The sequence below is a fragment of the Stigmatopora argus genome, chromosome 2 (genome assembly GCF_051989625.1).
Source record: "Stigmatopora argus isolate UIUO_Sarg chromosome 2, RoL_Sarg_1.0, whole genome shotgun sequence".
Taxonomy (NCBI): Eukaryota; Metazoa; Chordata; class Actinopteri; order Syngnathiformes; family Syngnathidae; genus Stigmatopora; species Stigmatopora argus.
In genome coordinates, this window is record NC_135388.1 from 24301068 (window position 1) to 24320278 (window position 19211).

General features: G+C 41.8%; 1 protein-coding gene across 5 annotated transcripts in view; it reads left to right on the forward strand.

Annotated features, from left to right (window-relative positions):
- Positions 1-19211, forward strand: part of LOC144088889 (alpha-taxilin-like) — an 81790-nt gene that overhangs the window by 15255 nt on the left and 47324 nt on the right. For 4 of the 5 annotated variants that reach the window (XM_077619622.1, XM_077619639.1, XM_077619630.1 and 1 more), the window contains 4 exons: positions 1888-1979; positions 3113-3283; positions 14294-14488; positions 18585-18704. In XM_077619622.1, the coding sequence (XP_077475748.1) occupies positions 1888-1979; positions 3113-3283; positions 14294-14488; positions 18585-18704 (578 nt within the window). The remainder of the gene's footprint in view (positions 1-1887; positions 1980-3112; positions 3284-14293; positions 14489-18584; positions 18705-19211) is intronic. The other variant, XM_077619648.1, reaches the window with a different exon arrangement.

Below are 19211 nucleotides of genomic sequence, written 5' to 3' on the forward strand. Positions count from 1 at the left end.
AAAAATCCACCCCACAGCGACTCCCGGCTGCTCAGAAAGCTCTATTTCCGGATAATAATGACGGGCACCAGCCGCTGTCCGCCATTTTTTTCCTCAGTAATGAGTTGAGTGACATAATCCTCTGCCTTCCGTCATTTTTCTATTGGCAAGTGGAAGACAGGGTAGTGGCTTCCTCTTACAAGTTTCACCGTGCATTTACATTTTTATGAACTTTGTTTTTTTCAGAAAAAAATCCCCAATTAAGCCGCGAAATGAAGGATCACAGTCTATTGAAAAAACTCAAGAAACAGCCGTCAATTACGTGTCCAGTGAGCTCCATTTTCGAAGAGCAACGCGTCAGCCCGCTCCCTAGACTTAAATCGGAAATCAACTTCCACTTTGCTCCTCCGCGGCATTCAGCCATCTTCGCTGCCCAAATGGCTCTATTTTCGGGAAAGGGCGATGCCGTCCGCTGTAACGTCGCCCGGAGATTGCCCTTTGGAACATTTCTGGGAAATTCAACCATCAGCTCGGCGACACCAAGGCTCCCAGCCATTCAGTCCAATGAGCAAGCTCTAGTTTCGGTTTAGGGCGACGGGGTCCGCTGTCTGTAAAAAAATCCACCTTCACCGAGGCTCCCTGCTGTCCAATTTGCTGAACAAGCTCCGTTTTCGGATAAAAATGACGGCTACTGCCTGCCATTTTTCTTTCTCTGTGCTGAGTTGAGTGACAGTCCTCTGTCTTCCGCCATTTTCATAGTGGCAAGCGGAAGACAGAAGTGTCTCCCACTTGCGAGTTTCATTGTGAATTTTGACATTTTTATCATTTTTATACTTAATTTAAAAAAATGCGAATGTTGAAGCCACAAAGTTATGAAGGAAGACAGTATATAACAACTGAATAAATTAAGTATGGTACTCACAATGACTAAAGCTTTTTTCCAGTTGATTTTTATTAATAAAAAGATGAGATATTGTCCATTCGTAAATATTATATTACAATGTGTCTAAATATGTATTTTTCTTTGCTTGATTTTATCCTTTGTCTGTGCTTCATTTTTTTCAGTTTCCCCCAAATGTGTGCTGCTTTCTTCTAATAAATAACCATAATGGTAGTACATCTAACTGCCCTATGCTACATTAACAATTCAGTCTATAAGGACATTCCAATTTCCATTCTGTGTGTCCAAACGGATGAACTTCCGGTGTGTTCTTAAAAGTTTCTCAATCTTTTAGATTTTTTTGAGTTAAAAAAGGTCTTTTTAAAAGTTTCCTTACTAAATCTAACCAATAATGCGAAGCCCTTTGAGTTAAAATATTGTTTACTAAAGATATTAAAAATGGGACTGGTGACACCTACTTATTGCTCAAGCAGGCAGGTATACACGTATACGTTATTGCTTCCTGCATGCCGCAATGTCAAGAAAATTGACAGCCAATTGCTGGCTGCATTGTCAGGTCTTGATCATGGCATGCTTTTGTACTCTGTATTAGCATTGTGCTTTGGTCGGTGCCCTAAACGAACCAAAGTTAGGTACGTTGCCTAGACACTCCTGCCGCACCATAACAGAGTAATATCAGAAAGACAAAATTTTGTATGTAGGAGGTTCTGTAATTTATTACGAGTAGTTGAATTGATCATGTCACACTCATATTGCTATTGCCATATATCTTATATCTATTCTACTTTCCAATTTGAATTGATCATGTCACATTCACATTGCTATTGCCATATATCTTATATCTATCTAGTCTTCCAATTTAGACACTGACCAGTGGCTACTATGGGGGATATTCAAGCTTATTTTTTCTTGTATTTTTTTGTAGGTAAGATATTTAACACAGCGGTTGATAAATCTGTAATTTCCTGTTTCTGTGAAATACAAAAGCACTTCGATTTCTGTTTCAGGGAAGGAGGTTGTGTTACTTATGCAGGCCTTGAATTCCTTAGCCACACCTGAAGAAAAATTGGCTGCTTTGTGCAAAAAATATGCTGATCTGGTAAGATATCTTTTGAGGATATACAGTAATCCCTCGATTATCGCAGTTAATGTAGACCAGACATGGCCGCGATAAACTAAAAACCGCGAAGTAGGGTCACGCCTATTTAAAAAAAAAAGAAGTTTTGACTTCAGTGCTGAGTTTTAGTAGCAACCGGAGGACAGGGAGTGGCTTCCGTTTGCGAGTTTCAGCGTGGATTTTCACATTTTTATGAATTTACTAAAAAGTAAAAAATAAATACCCCAGAAAAAAATCTGCAATATAGTGAAACCGCGAAAGTTGAAGCCGCGATATTCGAGGGATTACTGTAAGGATGCATGTGAAGAGGAAATGACATATAATGTTCAGATCAAGGAAGTACTGTGGAAGGACTTGCTGTTCAGAATTCAGCTCAGCTCAGTTTACCATCCTTACCATCAAAACTACTAGGGCGGCAAACCCCCCACATCTCCAACGACCTTATAAAGTTGACCTCCCTCCTATGAGACACACTCAATGCGATAGCAGCCATTGTTTGAATCCATTGACGGTCACTTAGCGCTGTGGTTATTAAACTCGACGAGTTATTTGTCACATTTCTGCCCATGTTTCCATTATTGAGCCTCATGGACCATTGGACAAACACGCGAGTGAGCATCAACTGTTTTCACTCTTAGCATGTTAATAAAATGCTCATGACTTCACTAAAACATTGTCGTTAGTTAATTAGTTAGTTATCTGAACTTTTGATCCTCCACCATTCTGTCTTTTGCCGTCTTCCAACTGTATACCTGATTGACAGTACTAAATGTGTTCATTTATAGCCGATCGAGGTCCTTTACATTTTGATCGACTTTTTTGGCTTTATTTTGCCACTGTCCTCCTCCTCAACCGTCGACGGTATGTTGTGCTAGCACTGACTACGGGACGGCTCTAGTATAATGCTGTATTATTTTCATTATTTTAATAGTCATATGCATATTTCAACCCACAAAATACAAACATTGTTTGTGGAAATATCACAAAACTTATTGTAGAGGGTTTTGTAGATCCCATGCCCATGTTGCATATGTAGAGTAACTTGGTGTTGTCCCAAATTTGAATGTAATAACAACTAGCGTCATAACAAGATGCTTCTTTTGTTTTGCTTTTAGTTGGAGGAGAGCCGTTCTATTCAGAAACGTCTGAAAACACTGCAGAAGAAGCAGTTTCAAATTGTGAAAGAGAAGATCCACCTGCAGGGGGAGCATAGCAAAGCTATCCTGGCCCGCAGCAAATTGGAAAGCATATGTAGGGAGCTCCAAAGACACAACAAGACTTTGAAGGTGCGCACCTGACTACATTAATGAATAGAAAAATAGTAACTAATCTTGCCTGCATGATTTTGATTTAACACAATATTACATCACTGATTTTTGAAGAAACAAAAGCAACAATACGCACATGAAAGTTATAGACATTCAAAACTTTTCTCCTTTCATTTTCATTCATTCAAAATGTTGCCATTGCCTACCGTCGGCGTGACCGGACGTTTCGTCGAAAGACGTTTGTTCCCTGGACGTTTGGTCGACCGGACGTTTGGTAGAACGGACGTTTGGTCGCATGCAATTGATAGATTTTAACATTGAGTGAATAGGGATTTAATGACTGTTATTTAACATTGGGTGAATAGGCATTTAATGACTATTATTTAACATTGAGTGAATAGGGTTAGGGTTAAACATGAAATTCTCGTGACTCAAACCTCGGGACTCGTGAACCCGGCGACCATACGTCCGTTCTACCAAACGTCCGGTCGAACAAACGTCCGGTCGACCAAACGTCCGGTCGACCAAACGTCCGGGGACCAAATGTCTTTCGACGAAACGTCCGAGTACCCACCGTCTGCTTTCAAAAGTGGAAATTTTATTGGTTATAGGGAGATATGGCAATTCCAGGATTTGTGGGTCCTTTAAAAACGCTTAAAAAGTATTGAATTAAAATCCAAGTATTTAAGGTCTTATATTTTATGAAATTGATTGTAAAGTAATTGTAGGTATTAAATTGGACAGAAGATTTAATGGTGATGGGAAGACACTGACACACCCTAAAACAAGCTCACATCCACTTCGTAATGGTGTCTTGAAACTAGAGCTGGGCGATATGACAAACATTGTTCTCTCTTTCTGAACCGCTTTATCCTCACTAGCGTCACAGGGGGTGCTGGAGCCTATCCCAGCTGACTTCGGGCCAGAGGCGGGGGACGCCTTGAATTAGTGGCCAGCCAATTGCAGGCCACAAAGAGACAACCATTCACTCTCACATTCATACCTAGGGTCAATTTAGAGTGTCCAATCAGCCTACCATGCATTTCTTTGGAATGTGGGAGGAAACTGGAGTACCCGGAGAAAACCCACAGAGGTCCGGGGAGAACATGCAAACTCCACACTGGTCAACCGACCTGGTTCCTCAGGTTCCCCACTGTGAAGCCGACGCGCGAGGCCGGCGCGCTAAACACTCAGTCGCCGGGCCGCCCCCACACAAAAATTCTTATCACAATAAAAAAAATATCAATCTATCGATAATTATCGCGATAACTATCACATCTTTTTTTGTTTCAAATTTGAAACTTCAAACTTGTGTGAATAAGTAAATAAATTACTTTCCTCATACAAATATGAAAGTACATGTTGCCTTTCTTTATAAGAGAATATGAATTATGATGATTTTAAAAAGTATTTTTGTTGTTCTGTTGCGCAATAAAAAACTCCCTTCTTACACTATGAAATGTCAAAAATAAAACCTGCAGAAATTTTGACAGGCGTCTTTATTTTTATAAATTTGTCTTCAAACCAAAAGTTGCTGTGCAATATGAAATCAATAAAATAATCAACTGAAGACATCATCACCCTTGGCAAGCGGACTATTTTCAGCCTCACAAAAAGAAACAGAGTAAATTTAGCTCACATATGGCCATTTACAAAAAAAATAATAATAATAATAATAATAATCGGACATAGGCCCTGTTGTCATTATCACAACACAAAAGCCTACTTGTCATCACACGCAGAAACTGCGTGTGACGAAATTGATGGTGCTTCTCCATAAGCTACGTTTAATCGGCAAAAGACCTAATAAGTGTAAGTTACGGACTTGTAATTTGTCATTCCGCTGTTGAGGATACAGGTCGCTTACCTCGCGCTTACCTCTCACTGTCTTCCACTTACCTTTCCTCAGTCAGCTAGTAGGAGGCAGATCACCAACCAAACATCTGTTCATATACCGCAGAGGGGAATGTGTGTTATGTTAGCGCGAGTTTAGATTCCTGATGGATGTGGGGAAAAAACTGTCTTTAAGCCTATTTGTCCGTGCTTTGTGGGACCTATAGCGTCTGCCAGAGGGCAGCAGCTGGAACAGATTGTGACCAGGGTGGTAAGGGTCCCCTATGATGTTCTTGGCTCTGCTGAGGTAACGAGGGCTGGCAATGTCTTGAAGTGAGGGCAGAGAGCAGCCGACAATCCTCTGGGCAGTGTTAATCACTTTCTGCATGGCCTTTTTGTCTGCCGCCGTGCTTCCAGCGTACCACACTGTGATGCCGTACGCCAGGATGCTCTCTACAGTGGTTCTATAGAAGGTTCTCAGAAGATTGGTGGCCAAGTTGTTCTTCCTAAGTACCCTGAGGAAATGGAGTCGTGTCTGAGCCTTCTTCACCACTGCCGTGGTGTTTGTAGACCATGAGAGCTTGTCCGTGATACATTTGGATAAACTTAACCTATATAAACGCAATTAACCCAAGGGAAGTTTTAGAGTTTTGCAATATTTTCAGAACATTTACATAAAATGGGAAAACACCTTGATATCAAGTTAGAAAAATATTTCAGGCTGTCCTCAAATGAGGAAAGAAGGTTGAGGAAATTTTCAATAAGGCTGCTCTTTGCACAGGTACGAGGCATTTAAAAAAAGAATGAAAAAATACCAGGGATAATTCACTTGGATCTTTTAGTGAGTCGGGTCGGTGTTGTCCTCTCTTCTCGTGATCGCTTATTTTGGCCGTGTCATTGTGCTTATGCATTCATGCTCCGTGTTAGTCTCTATTGCTAAAATGCTAAAACACATTTCCCCGTCATCCTCTTCTCCTGAGCGTTGGTCTGGACTTAGCGTTCATCTCGCAACAGCGCCCCCGTTCTCTGTCGGATGGTGTAATTAGAGTTTCAAATTATCAAATTTTTATCAAAAGTTTTTAATATCGTTGACAAAATTATTTCACGATAATTATCGTTATCATTTTATCGCCCAGCTCTACTTGAAACTGAATAGGCGCATGATATTTGGAGCTAGCTGGCTCATATTCAATTTAACAAAGACTCTGTGGAGGAAGTGGGAGAGCGGAGGATGCTGACCAGGATGATGTCCATCATGAACAGCACCTCCCACCCCCTGCCTGAGTCTGTGGAGTCCCTCCGAAGCTCTTTTAGCAATAGACTGCAGCACCCTCATTGCAGGAAGGAGCGCTTCCGCAGATCCTTCCTCCCATCAGCTGTCAGGCTCTTTAACAAAAAAATGGCTGAGTGTTAAGACCTACCGTATGCATGCATGTACATCTATGTGTATGTATGTATATATGTGCTTATATATATGTATGTATGTATATATGTGCTTATATATATGTATGTATGTATATATGTGCTTATATATATGTATGTATATATGTGCTTGTATATATGTATGTATGTATATATGTGCTTATATATATACAGACGCTCCCCTACTTGCGAACATTCGACTTACGAACAACGGTACATATGTCTGCAAATTGCGTTTATGTCGAAAAATAGTGCTTCTTTCCGCCACTAATACCGACGCTTGGCGCTGTGAGAGCTCAGCTCACCCAGCATCCACCTTCTTCTGCCCCGTTCGTTGCAATGCGGAAGTGCTTGAACATGTCTCCAGTGCGCAAAGAACCTTTTTCATTTTTATCATTAAATATCTCGTGCATCCATTATTCAATATGGTTGGTGAAAAGCGAAAGGCTTCTATTGAGGGAGGTGCAAGGAAGAGGTAAGCCATTTCATTTGAAATGAGTGGCAATAATAACGAAGCTTGATGCGCGTGATAAAATGGTGAGCGTTGCTCGCGAATACAACTTGAATCGTTCGACCGTCAGTACCATTTATAAACAAAGATCGAGCAGCAGGACCCAAATATTGAACGTTGCACAAAGTTTGCAAATCAATTGAATGATGCCATACAGTGCTACCGCATCATTTATGATGAAAAAAAGAAAACTTCAATCATCATTAGATAGCTTCTTTTGGCCAGTTTCTCTCTCTCTCTCTAATGTATGTATACAATACTGTATGTATTCTCTCCATTTTATTAAATGTTTTTTTCAGTACAAACCAATGTGTGTTACTTATACAAGCCTTAAACATACAAATGCTCTTATATAAACCTTCAATATACCTATATATCCTTCAATATACTCCTATAGGCCTTAAACATAAATTATAATACAGAATATAGCACTGAGCAACTTACGAACAAATTCAACTTATGAACAATCGCTTGGAACCTAACTCGTTCGTAAGTAGGGGAGCGTCTGTATGTGTATGTATGGATATATGTGTATGTACACGTGTGTATATGTATATATATATGCATGCATGCATACATACATACATATTTCAGTAACACACTTATTTATATATTTATTCATGTATTTATTTATTAACTTACTTATTACCTATCTATTTATGTCTAAAATGCCTTTCCTATTTGTGCACCCTCACCCTCTTGCTACTGTGACAACAAAATTTCCCGAATACGAGATGAATAAAGTTATCCAATCCAGTCCAATTCTCAAACGTTGCAACTGAGAGAACTTTCTTACAGTGCAAAAGGTGGATCCACATCCCCCTCTCGGCTATTTTCATGTCTGCTGGTTGGTCAGCAACACTTGGTATGGACGTTCCCACTTTGGGTCGTGCTAGTGCTTCTTTATACTGTAGGTTGAGCACCCAGGCTCCTGGCACCACCATTGGTCCGTTTCCTGTTGAGAAGCACAGTCTCCTTCTGCTAACCCAAATTCAATGCGTTTCCTTAAAGATTTTTCTTTTTTTCTTTTTCTTTTCCAGAGCCCCCAAATTCCCCATTTCGCAGAGCAGATTCTTTGTTCCTCCTCGTCAAGTTTGACATTTGGCGTACTGCTGCTGCATTTTCATCAAAAAATTTCATTTGAGGAAATAATGTTCCATGTTTTGTCGCCGCCATCCCTGAAAAAGGGCTTATTGGCGATTTCAGAAATCGATTCCAAATTTCTAAATCCTTTTCCACCTTGATATCTGATTGATTGATTTTATTTTGGTACCCGCCAGCCAATCAAAAACACAAAAAGACAGACAACCATTCACGCACACACTCATAATCAGACATCAGTGGTCTGCAAATTTGCTGTCCTATCAGCATTAATCATTCCCAAAGGAAATGGGTCAACGTCATTTGGTTTACATCAATTGTTTGATGCTAATGCAATCCGTAATATCATTAATATTCTAATAGTCATTAATATGACCTACGCCAAAGCATATTTCACCTGCTCAAGGCAAAACAAGGAATGTTTTCCTTGGACTAAAAAAAATCCAGGCCTCTTCCGTCCTAGGGAAATCATGCCTATCCTAAATTAATTATTTTATCTAAACCAGCCAGGTGCAATTTGGGTGCCATTATCACTATAAATCAATGATTCTTTGGAATTCAATATCATGCACTGTCTTTGTTTTTTTTCAATCTCTGTCACTCTTTTTCCCTCTCTCTGTCACAATCTCTCATTCTCTCTCTCTGTCACTCCTTCAGCTGCTTTCCCCACACTTTCTTTTCTATGCACTTGCAATATTTTCTTCATGCTTAGAAAAATATTTTCTATTCACTTACAAAACTCTTCTCTTCAGCAATTCCCTTTCTACCTTCATCAAACCTTCCATATCCTTTGCATATATTTCACATCCGGTAACCCTTCCTTTCCATTCTGCAGTCTGGCAAAAAAACCCATCTCCCTTGTCGCTTTCCGACCCATATCAATCACTTACTTATTAGATTAAACAACATTTCTATTCTAAATTTTCCGAAATTGATCTCAATACTTTGTGATTGACCCAATATTTCTGAATACACCAAAACCACAAGTCCCTGACTCTGTCTTAGTGGATTCCCTGACTCTATTCTCTTAGCGGAGTCCCTGACTCCATTAACACACCAAGACTACAAGTCCCTGACTTATTCTTAGCGGAGTCCATGACTCTATTCTCTTAGCGGAGTCCCTGACTCTATTTTTTGCGGAGTCCCTGACTCCCCGAGTCCCTGACTCTATTCACAAAGAGAAATCGAAGGGTGAACTCACGATTTTCTTGTTCTGAACCTGCCCTGGTTCGGAGGGACCGGTCACCGAATCACCGGAGCGGCGAAGGAACGTCCGTCGGGTGGACCCTTTCAATGGAGGATGCTGTCGACAGTCTTTATATTGCCCTTCGTCGTGCTCCGTCGCCGCTCTGGCAATTGTTGGCTTGTTGGGTCTCGGGTATCGGCACCAAAGTATGATAGGTCTGTAAAAACAGCTTCAGGAGCAGGTTAAGAAAGATTGAGATCAATTTAAAGAAAATAAGTGTATTACCAGACTGCAGGATGGGGAGAGAGCTCTAACAGTTGTGAACCGCTCACAGTCTGTTGTCCTTGCAACTCTCTCTGAATGACCAGTGGGTCAGTATTTATATAGGAAAACAGAGTTTAGTATAGTTTCTATGACAACGACCAAACTTTGGGCAGTCTGATTAATCAGTGTCAAGTCTCCATAACAATGATGTTTCTATACTTACAAAAACTGATACAACATGAACAAGCAATTGCCAAGCGACTTTGTCAATTTATCTTACAATCTTATCTTACACATATATACAGGGTGTCTCAAAAAATGTACTCACTTTTAGAATGACGAGAAAACCTTTATTTATTAACATAGAGCGAAGTGAAATAGCATCGAATACATGAGACAAATGTTCAAATTGATGATCATTATAAATGTACTCACTCTTTTTTTGTGAAATTGAAAGACAATGTTGTGATATTCCTAATGACATGTTTCGCGACGTTTGCGAATCCGTTGTTGCGCGTTATCAGCATTGTCTGGACAATAATGGTCATCACTTTGAACATTTGCGAACATGATTCTTCAATTACATTTGTCTCATGTATTCGATGCTATTTCACTTCACTCTATGTTCATAAATAAAGGTTTTCTCGTCATTCTAAAAGTGAGTACATTTTTTTGAGACACCCTGTATATTGAGTCTAAGGATCTCATGTCTATAGACCATCTCATTCTCCTCTGTGATCGTCCCCACCACCATTGTATAGTCTGCAAGATGTTCTCGGTGCGTGGGTGTGCAGTTGTGTGTGTGTAGAGCGAGTAGAGTAGTGGACTCAGCACAGCGAGCTAGTGCTGAGATAGCGACTGAGCTTCACGTGCTGGGGTCGGTTGACCAGAAAGTCCTTAATCCTTAATATAGGTGGGAGCCATAGGTTGGCCAACTTGGGTATAAGAATGACCGATCTTATGGTGTTAAAGGCTGAGCTGTAGTCGATGAAGAGCATTCTGTTATAGTTCCCTCTTTTCTCAAGGTGGCTCAGTGCAGTGTGGAGGGCGGTGGTTATTGCATTTTCAGTGGATCTATTTGGCCGGTATGCAAACAGATGCGGTTCTTGGATGAGGGAAAGACAGGCTTTGATGTGTTTCAGTATCAATTTTTCAAAGCATTTTGTGATGATTGATGTGAAAGCTACAGGGCGGTAGTCTATATTGCATACCTGTCAACCTCTGCCGATCACTGCCCTTATAAATGATTATTGATTCCCCTTACAAACCCCCAAAAAACCTTACAAACACCGTACGACTCATACGGTGTTTGTAAGGTTTTTTGGGGGTTTGTAAGGGGAATCAATAATCATTTATAAGGGCAGTTATCGGCAGAGGTTGACAGGTATGATATTGTTTGGATTGGATTGGATTACTTTATTCATCCCGTATTTGGGAAATTTCATTGTCACAGTAGCAAGATATAAATACAATAATAAACTTCCTGGCCGCAGCAGGAAGACGGACACAAGACATTGCAGACTAGCACAATCAAACCAAGCCACGCGACGGGTGGGGCCGAGTCGCAAAGGCCGCAGAACAATAAAGCAAAAAGCACAAAGTAAAATGAAAAGCAAAGTATATGGGATCATTAAGAATCATTAAAACAGAAAAGCAGGACAGAGCTACCGCTACCGGCTGCCACTTGAGCGGTGCCATCTTGGTTGGAGTAGCAAAAATGGATACAGATTCAAGAACAAGACATTGTAGAGTTGGATAAAACTGGAACCACACAGTCTTCCACAAGATGGGGAACTTTTGCAGACTGTGACCAAGGTTGAAAATATGCAGAGTCACTCTTCCAAGCTTATCTGCACAGTCCCTCAGTAGTCTGGAGCTGAAGAATCAACAGTAGCAGAGTAGAACCCCTCGACTCCGTTTCCGGACGGTAAGCGCTGACAGCTCTTCCATCTTATCCCATAATGGAATGGTTGGTCTGAAGCGTCGCTTCTCCCGGCACTTTTGTCCAGCTCCGAATTTCCAGTGGCATAGAGGTGTTGCTCCTTCTGCTGTGTATTGTTCACAGCTAGTCTGTATGACAGCATAGGCATGGCTGAATGGTTCCAAAAAAGAAGTAGCAGAAAGAAGCCTGGCTAACGGAACAAAGAAAGTTGTAAAAAACATTAAAGTAAAAAGTACCAAGTACAAAGTAAAGTAAAAAGGAATGAATTAAGAAACACCAAAATGCAATAAAAAGACAGAAAAGCAGCAAAACCACAAAACGAGCAAGAGGGGACGGAGCTACCGCTACCGGCTGACACTTGAGCGGTGCCATCTTGGTTGCAGTAGCAATAACGGATACAGACACAAGAAAAATATGTTGTAGAGTTGGATAAAACTGGAACCACACACGGGAAGTCTTCCACAAGAAGGGGAACTTCTGCAGACACTGTCCGAGGTTAAAAATATGCCGGGTTACTCTTCCAAGCTTATCCGCACAGTGCCTTAGTAGTCTGGAACTGAAGAATCAACAGTAGCAGAGTACAGCCCCCCCAACTCCGTTTCCAGCCTGGTAAGCGCCGACAGCTCTTCCATCTTTTTGTGGAGGGATCTCACTTTCTCCATAATAATAGATGGAATGGTTGGTCTGAAGCGTCGCTTTTTCTCCCGGCACTTTTGTCCAGCTCTGGATTTCCAGTGGCATTGAGATGTTGCTCCTTCTGCTGCGTATTGTTCACAGCTAATCACATGTGTATGACAGCGAAGACATGGCTGAAAGGATCAAAAAAAGAACTAGCTTAAAGAAGCCAAGCTAACAGAACAAAGAAAGTTGCAAAAACATTAAAGTAAAAAGTATAAAGTACAAAGTAAAGTAAAAAGGAATATTTTAAGAAATATTAAAATGTAATAAAAAAAGATAGAAAAGCTGTAAAACACGAAATACAAATAAGAGTGGACAGAGCTACTGCCACCGGCTGCCGCGTGACGGCGCCATCTTGGGAAAAAAAGGTGCTGGTGACTTCTTGGAGACTGGGATAATGGTGGCCAATTTTATTTAGGCTGGGACAGGTTGAAAATATCTGTGAAGACTAGTGCTAGTTGGTCAGCACATGCCTTCTGTACTTTGCCTGTTATTCCATCCGGTCTTGTAGCCTTCCTGTGCTTTTTCCCGAGGTTGGGCTGTTGTGAATGGGTGCTGGGCTTGGGACTCTAATGGGCAAAAAAGTTGTTTAGCTCCCCTGCCAGTGCCGCATCTGAGTCAGCTGCAGTGGCAGCTCAGCCTTTGTAGTTGGTAACGGACCGTAAGCTCTGCCACATCGTTAGGGGGTTGTCGAGTTGTATTTCTACCTTCCCTTTGAAGTTTGCCTTGATGCCTATCCTCAGGTTGGCTCTAGCTCCGCTTAAGATTGCCATGTCGCCGTATCTGAAGGCTGGATCTTGGGCCCGAAGGTGTGATCGGACCTGGCTGGTCACCCACGGCTTCCGGTTTGAGTACACCTCTCCACAGTGACCAAAGCTATGCAGTACTTGATGTAAGACAGTACAGTGTCAGTGAATGTGCCCAGGTCCTCATTGTGGAGAGTTTACCACTCTGTCTGTTCAAAGCAGTCTTCAGGTTGGTGTCGTCAGGCCGTGTGACAATATTTCGCCTTTGTTGCTTTGTTTGTCGGCTGAGAGGAGTTTATGCTGGACCCCCAAGAACAAAGAGAGGTGATCTGACTGTCTGAAGTGCGAGCGTCGTATGGCTTTGTATGCACCTCTGATGTTAGAGTAAACATGATCCAGAGTTTTATCCTCTCAAGTTGGACATTTCACGTTCTGGTAAAACAGTTTTGAGATTTGCCTGAATAAAATCTGCAATTATGTGCATGGCATTTGGGTAGGCCTTAGAGTTCTATTTTGGTTTCATCTGACCATAACACATTCTCCCAGTCCTCTTCTGGATCATCCAAATGCAAATGCTCTCTAGCGAACCGCAGACGGGCCTGGATGTGTACTGGCTTCAGCAGGGGGACAGGTCTGGCAGTGCAGGATTTGAGTCCCCGGCGGCGCATTGTGTTACTGATAGTAGCCTTTGTTACTGTGGTCCCAGCTCTCTGTAGGTCATTCACTGGGTCCCCCCACGCTGTTCTGGAATTTTTGTTCACCGTTCTTGTTATCATTTTGACGCCACAGGGTGAGATCTTGCATGGAGTCCCAGATCGAGGGAGATTATTAGTGGTCTTGTATGTCTTCCATTTTCTAATAATTGCTCCTACAGTTGATTTCTTTACACTAAGTGTTTTACATATTGCAGATTCAGTCTTCCCAGCCTGGTGGAGGTCTACAATTTTGTCTCTGGTGTCCTTCGACAGCTCTTTGGTCTTGGCCATAGTGGAGTTTGTAGTGTGAGAGACTGAGGTTGTGGACAGGTGTCTTTTATACCGATAATGAATTAAAACAGATGCTATTAATACAGGTAATGAGTAGAGACCTCGTTAGAAGAAGTTAGACCTCTTTGACAGCCAGAAATCTATGACACTGCATCTAATCCAGGAGCAACCATATCATCATTTTCCAATTTAGCAATAAAACATTGAACATAATTTTTATATTTATTTTTAAAGTTCTCTTGCTGAAGCATTTCAGAATCATGAATTCAAACAATTATTGTGAAAAGACGCAATCAAGCCCAAGCCTCAATCCCCCTCTTCAAACCCCAACCCCCCACCCCCCACCTCTGTTTAAGTAGGAGGAGAATGCCCAGAGATCGAGGGAGTATGAGGAGCAACGCAAGGAAGCTATGCTTCACTTCCAGATGACTTTAAGTGATATTGAAGTCCAGATGGAACAACACACCTCTCGTAACACTAAGTTGAGACAGGAGAATGTGGAGCTTGCTGAAAAGCTGAAAATGCTCATTGAGCAGTATGAGCTCAGAGAGGAGGTAGGAGATTGCCTGTTCTACATGACTGTAAAAAAGGTTGCCTATTTCTATATATCACTTGTAAGGGTATTAGGCATATACATATTCAAGAATTATTTAGGAAATGATATTTAAATATTATGCAGTCGTACCTCTACGAAATTAATTTTCCACAACTTTTTTTGAAAGTTGAAGATTTCATAAGTAGAGCAGTACTCTATATAGAAATACTCGTCGTTCCACGGTCCCCGCAAAACTATCAAGTAAACCCTTCAAAATTCATCAAAGTGTCCCAATTTTGTAGGAAAAGTGTGAATACACAGAAAATGATAGAAAATGATCATAACATTATTTAATAAACCATTAAAATGAATAAACATGTAAAATCTATTCGTGTGTCAGGAAGCTAATATTAGGCAACAGAGGCAGAGAGTAAACATACATATTAAAATCTTTCGTAACCTAAATTTTTTTTTTATCTTGAGGCTGTCCTCATTAGGCCCTCGGGGTATGCTGGAGCCCATCCCAGCTGACTTGAGGCCAGAGGCGGGGGACACCCTGAATTAGTGGCCAGCCAACCGCAGGGCACAAGGAGACAAACAACCATTCACGCTCACACATACCTAGGGGCAATTTAGTGTCCAATCAGCCTACCATGCATGTCTTTGGAATCTGGGAAGAAACCAGAGTACCTGGAGAAAACCCATGCAGGCACGGGGAGAACATGCAAACTCCACACAGCTGGACCGACCTGGATATGAACCCAGGTCCCCCACTGTGAGACGCATATTGCAATCACCATATGCATATTCATATACGCATACGCATACACACGCACGCGCACACGCATGCGCACGCACGCGCACATGAATACACACACATATAGTTGTATACATTAGGTCGAGGCCTAATTCAATTTTAGAGACATTGAATCTGGATTTTTATTAGTTGTCAGTTAAAATCATCTCAATAACATAAATAAACCCCTTTTTTCTGCATCAGATTGTTTGTTATAGATCAGGGGTCTCAAACTTGCGGCCCGCGGGCCAACTGCGGCCCTCGGGACGATAATTTGCGGCCCCCGTCTTAATATGAAAGATTAATGTTCGTGCGGCCCGCAAAATTGATATGAATGACACTTGTGTTCGGAGCAATGTTCCCTCTAAGCTGCGCGCGTGCGCAATTGCGCACTACTCTCGTCTTCTCTGCGCAGTAGCAATCATATGGCGCGCAGTAAAAAAAAATCGAATTTTTTTTTTTTTTTTTTTTTTTTAAATTTTTTTTTTTTTTTTCACCCCTTTCCCCATGATGGCGCCGTTTAAGTGGCAGCCAGTGGCAGTAGCTCTGTCCACTCATGTTTTTCGTGTTTTACAGCATGTTTTACATGAAAAATTAGAGGGAACATTGACATGCACCTGCTTGTGGCAGGTGTGATACTGGTGTGCCCATAGCGAGCAATGATGATGTCGTGACCGGATGATTCACCTAAAGACGTTTCGCCGACGGACGTTTGACAGACGGACAGGTCGTACTAGTATTTGTTAGTTTAATGATTAAATACAAATACCAGTATTTGTATTTAATCATTAAACACAAATACTGGTATTTGTATTTAATCATTAAACGCTGTTTTCAGCTGGATTTGACCGAATTTGAGAGCATTTTGAGCCGTTTGGCGAATGGACGTCTATAGACGTTTTTTTGCCTCCATCGCGATATCATCCAGTATTTGTAGTTAATCATTAAATGCTGTTTTAGGATGGATTTGACCCGATTGCTGTCATTTTACGGCTCGGTTCTGCTACATCTGCCTGCCCAAGAGTGCTTATTCCCGGACTGCCATGCCCGCCCAAGAGTGCTTATTCCCGGGCTGCCATTGATGGTAGACGAACATTGATTTTTACTATAATTTGGACAACACCGGCGGCGGGCCGGATTAAAAATCCTAACTGGCCGTATATGGCCCGCGGGCCGAGGTTGAAAAACTTGTACACACACGATCCGGCGGGGCGAGCGTTCGAATCCCGTTTCGGCGAAACCTCCGTTCGGCCGAATGAACGTTCGGTGGAACGTCCATTCGGCGACCTGCCCGTCTGTCAAACGTCCGTCGGCGAAACATCTTTAGGCGAATCATCCGAGTACCGATGATGTCGCTCACAGTGGTACTCAGTGCGCTCAGGGAGGTTGTCTTTCTGCTCAGACCAACAAAAAATTAGAGGGAACTTTGGTTCGGAGCTGAATGAACCAATCACGGTGAGGTATACGGCTCTGGAGGGCGGGACATCGGCCGGGCTGTCCAGTGCCTCGCTCACTCACTCATTCATTCCTCCAATCAGCTGGGCGGAGGAGAAGCCGTGAGGCCGATCACTCCGCTCGGCGCGCACACTCCTCCGCTGCTCTCAGCATAGAACTGAATGAGGCGCAATGATCCGTGATCCAGCCTGTGTCAGTGTCTGTAGCCATCTCCGCGATTGAAACGGAGAGCGAAAGTGCACATGCGCCACAAACCCGCGCGACTGAATGTGAAAGATCAACCCGAGACTCATTCCAAGTGGAAAAACATATTACAGAGCCCCAGAGATGTCTCTTTCAAAGCCTGCCGTGAAGAGAAAGGTCGGTGATGAGCACAGACAGTTTCAAGAAAAGTGGGGAGTGCAATATTTCTTTGTTGAACACAGGGGCACCCCGACGTGTCTCATTTACACTGAAAAAGTTGCGGTGCACAAGGAATACAATTTGAAACGTAATTGTACTACGAGACATGCTGAGGAGTACGAAAAATACCAGGGAGATGAGAGAGCCAACCAGGTTGCCAGTCTTAAAACACGTCTTCTGAGGCAACAGGATTTCTTCAAGAAGGCTACCAAAGACAGTAATGCAGCAGTCAAAGCTAGCTACGCCGTTTGTGAGTTGATTGATCCTGTGCTAAGTGATCCCAAATGGCTCATGGACTTGGCTTTTCTTGTTGATATCACACATGAGCTTAATGTACTGAACAAGAAGCTACAAGGCCAGGGGCAACTTGTCAGTGCTGCCTATGACAACGTGAGAGCATTCTGCACTAAACTTGTGTTATGGAAAGCCCAGCTCTCTCAGACAAACCTTTGCCATTTCCCAGCATGCAAGGCTCTCGTGGATGCAGGCACACCATTCAGTGGTGAGAAGTATGTTGAGGCCATTTCGAAGCTACAGGAGGAATTTGATCACAGATTTGCAGACTTCAAGACACACAAAGCCACATTTCAAATTTTTGCGGACCCCTTCTCCTTTGATGTGCAAGATGCCCCTCCTGAGCTTCAAATGGAGCTCATTGACCTGCAGTGCAACTCTGCACTCAAAGCCAAGTTCAGGGAGGTGAGTGGAGAAGCAGACAAGCTTGGGCAATTTTTGAGAGAGTTGACCCCCAGCTTCCCTGAACTTTCCCGAAGGTTCAAGCGGACCATGTGCCTTTTTGGGAGCACATACTTGTGTGAGAAGCTCTTCTCCACCTTGAACTTCAATAAGTCCAAGTACAGGTCCAGACTTACTGATGAGCATCTTCAAGCTCTACTGAGGGTCTCCACTGCTTCCTTCCTCAAGACAAATGTGACTATGTGAGAAGAAGCGCTGCCAGGTCTCTAGCAGCAAGGAGTAGGCAAGAGAAGCCGTGTTCAGAATATTTCATGTTCAATGTTCCATTCAAGTTCAGAAAGTTAAAGGTTAAAGAGCTGTTAATACAGACATTTGAAACGGAATAAAAATAATTCATTTTCTCTACTTAGCCAGCCAGTGTATATCTACTGTATGCTCATTAGTATTATTTGGTTTTGTATTACTGATTGATTTATTTTTTATTCATCTTTAAGTTAATTTATTTAATTCATTATTTTTTGTTAAAAAATAAAGATATTTGATAACGTTGGAATGTTTTGTCAGTGCTTTTCTTGTGGAAATCCTGATGCGGCCCAGTCTCACCCAGACTCGGCCTCTAGCGGCCCCCAGGTAAATTGAGTTCGAGACCCCTGTTCTAGATGCATGATTAGAATGTTGTTTTGAATTGAATTTCTGAAATCAAACAACATTTTTATGATGTTCCAACAGTTTGACCAGCCCATCTATAAATGTGTTCCTTTTGTAGCATATAGATAAAGTGTTCAAGCACAAAGAGTTACAGCAACAGCTGATGGACACTAAATTGCAGAGAATTACTAACATGATGAGAGAAGTGGAAGAAAATCAGCAGCACGAAAGAAACTCTGTAAGTAAATTTTCTACCAGTTTTGTCTTGAGTTCTAATCCTCAAAAGAAACACAGAAACTAACCTAGGAAATTTAATGCAGTATTGAAGCCCGGCTCCATGATTGCGGGGTGTACGCACATTGTGGCAGTTTGGCACAAAATGGGAATATCCACTCTCCAACTCAGCTGGGTAATTTGGACTTTGCCGCTGCATTTTCATTTAAATTTCATTTGTTAAAATAATAATTTGTTGCTGCCATTGCTCAAACATGATTTTTGGCTATTTAGATTTTGAAATCATAATACCAAATCAAATTTAAATCCATTATACCTCTTTCACATATCGTATTTACTCTCATATAAGCCGCTTTTGTCGGACAAAAAAATTATGACTGAATCGAGGGTAGGGCTTATATGCGCATAAAAAAACATCTGTGGCTGGTTCGATAACTTTAAAAAACGAACTGGAATAATTTGATATTTTGAATTTACAAAGGCATATTAATTTCCTTATGATATTGACCCT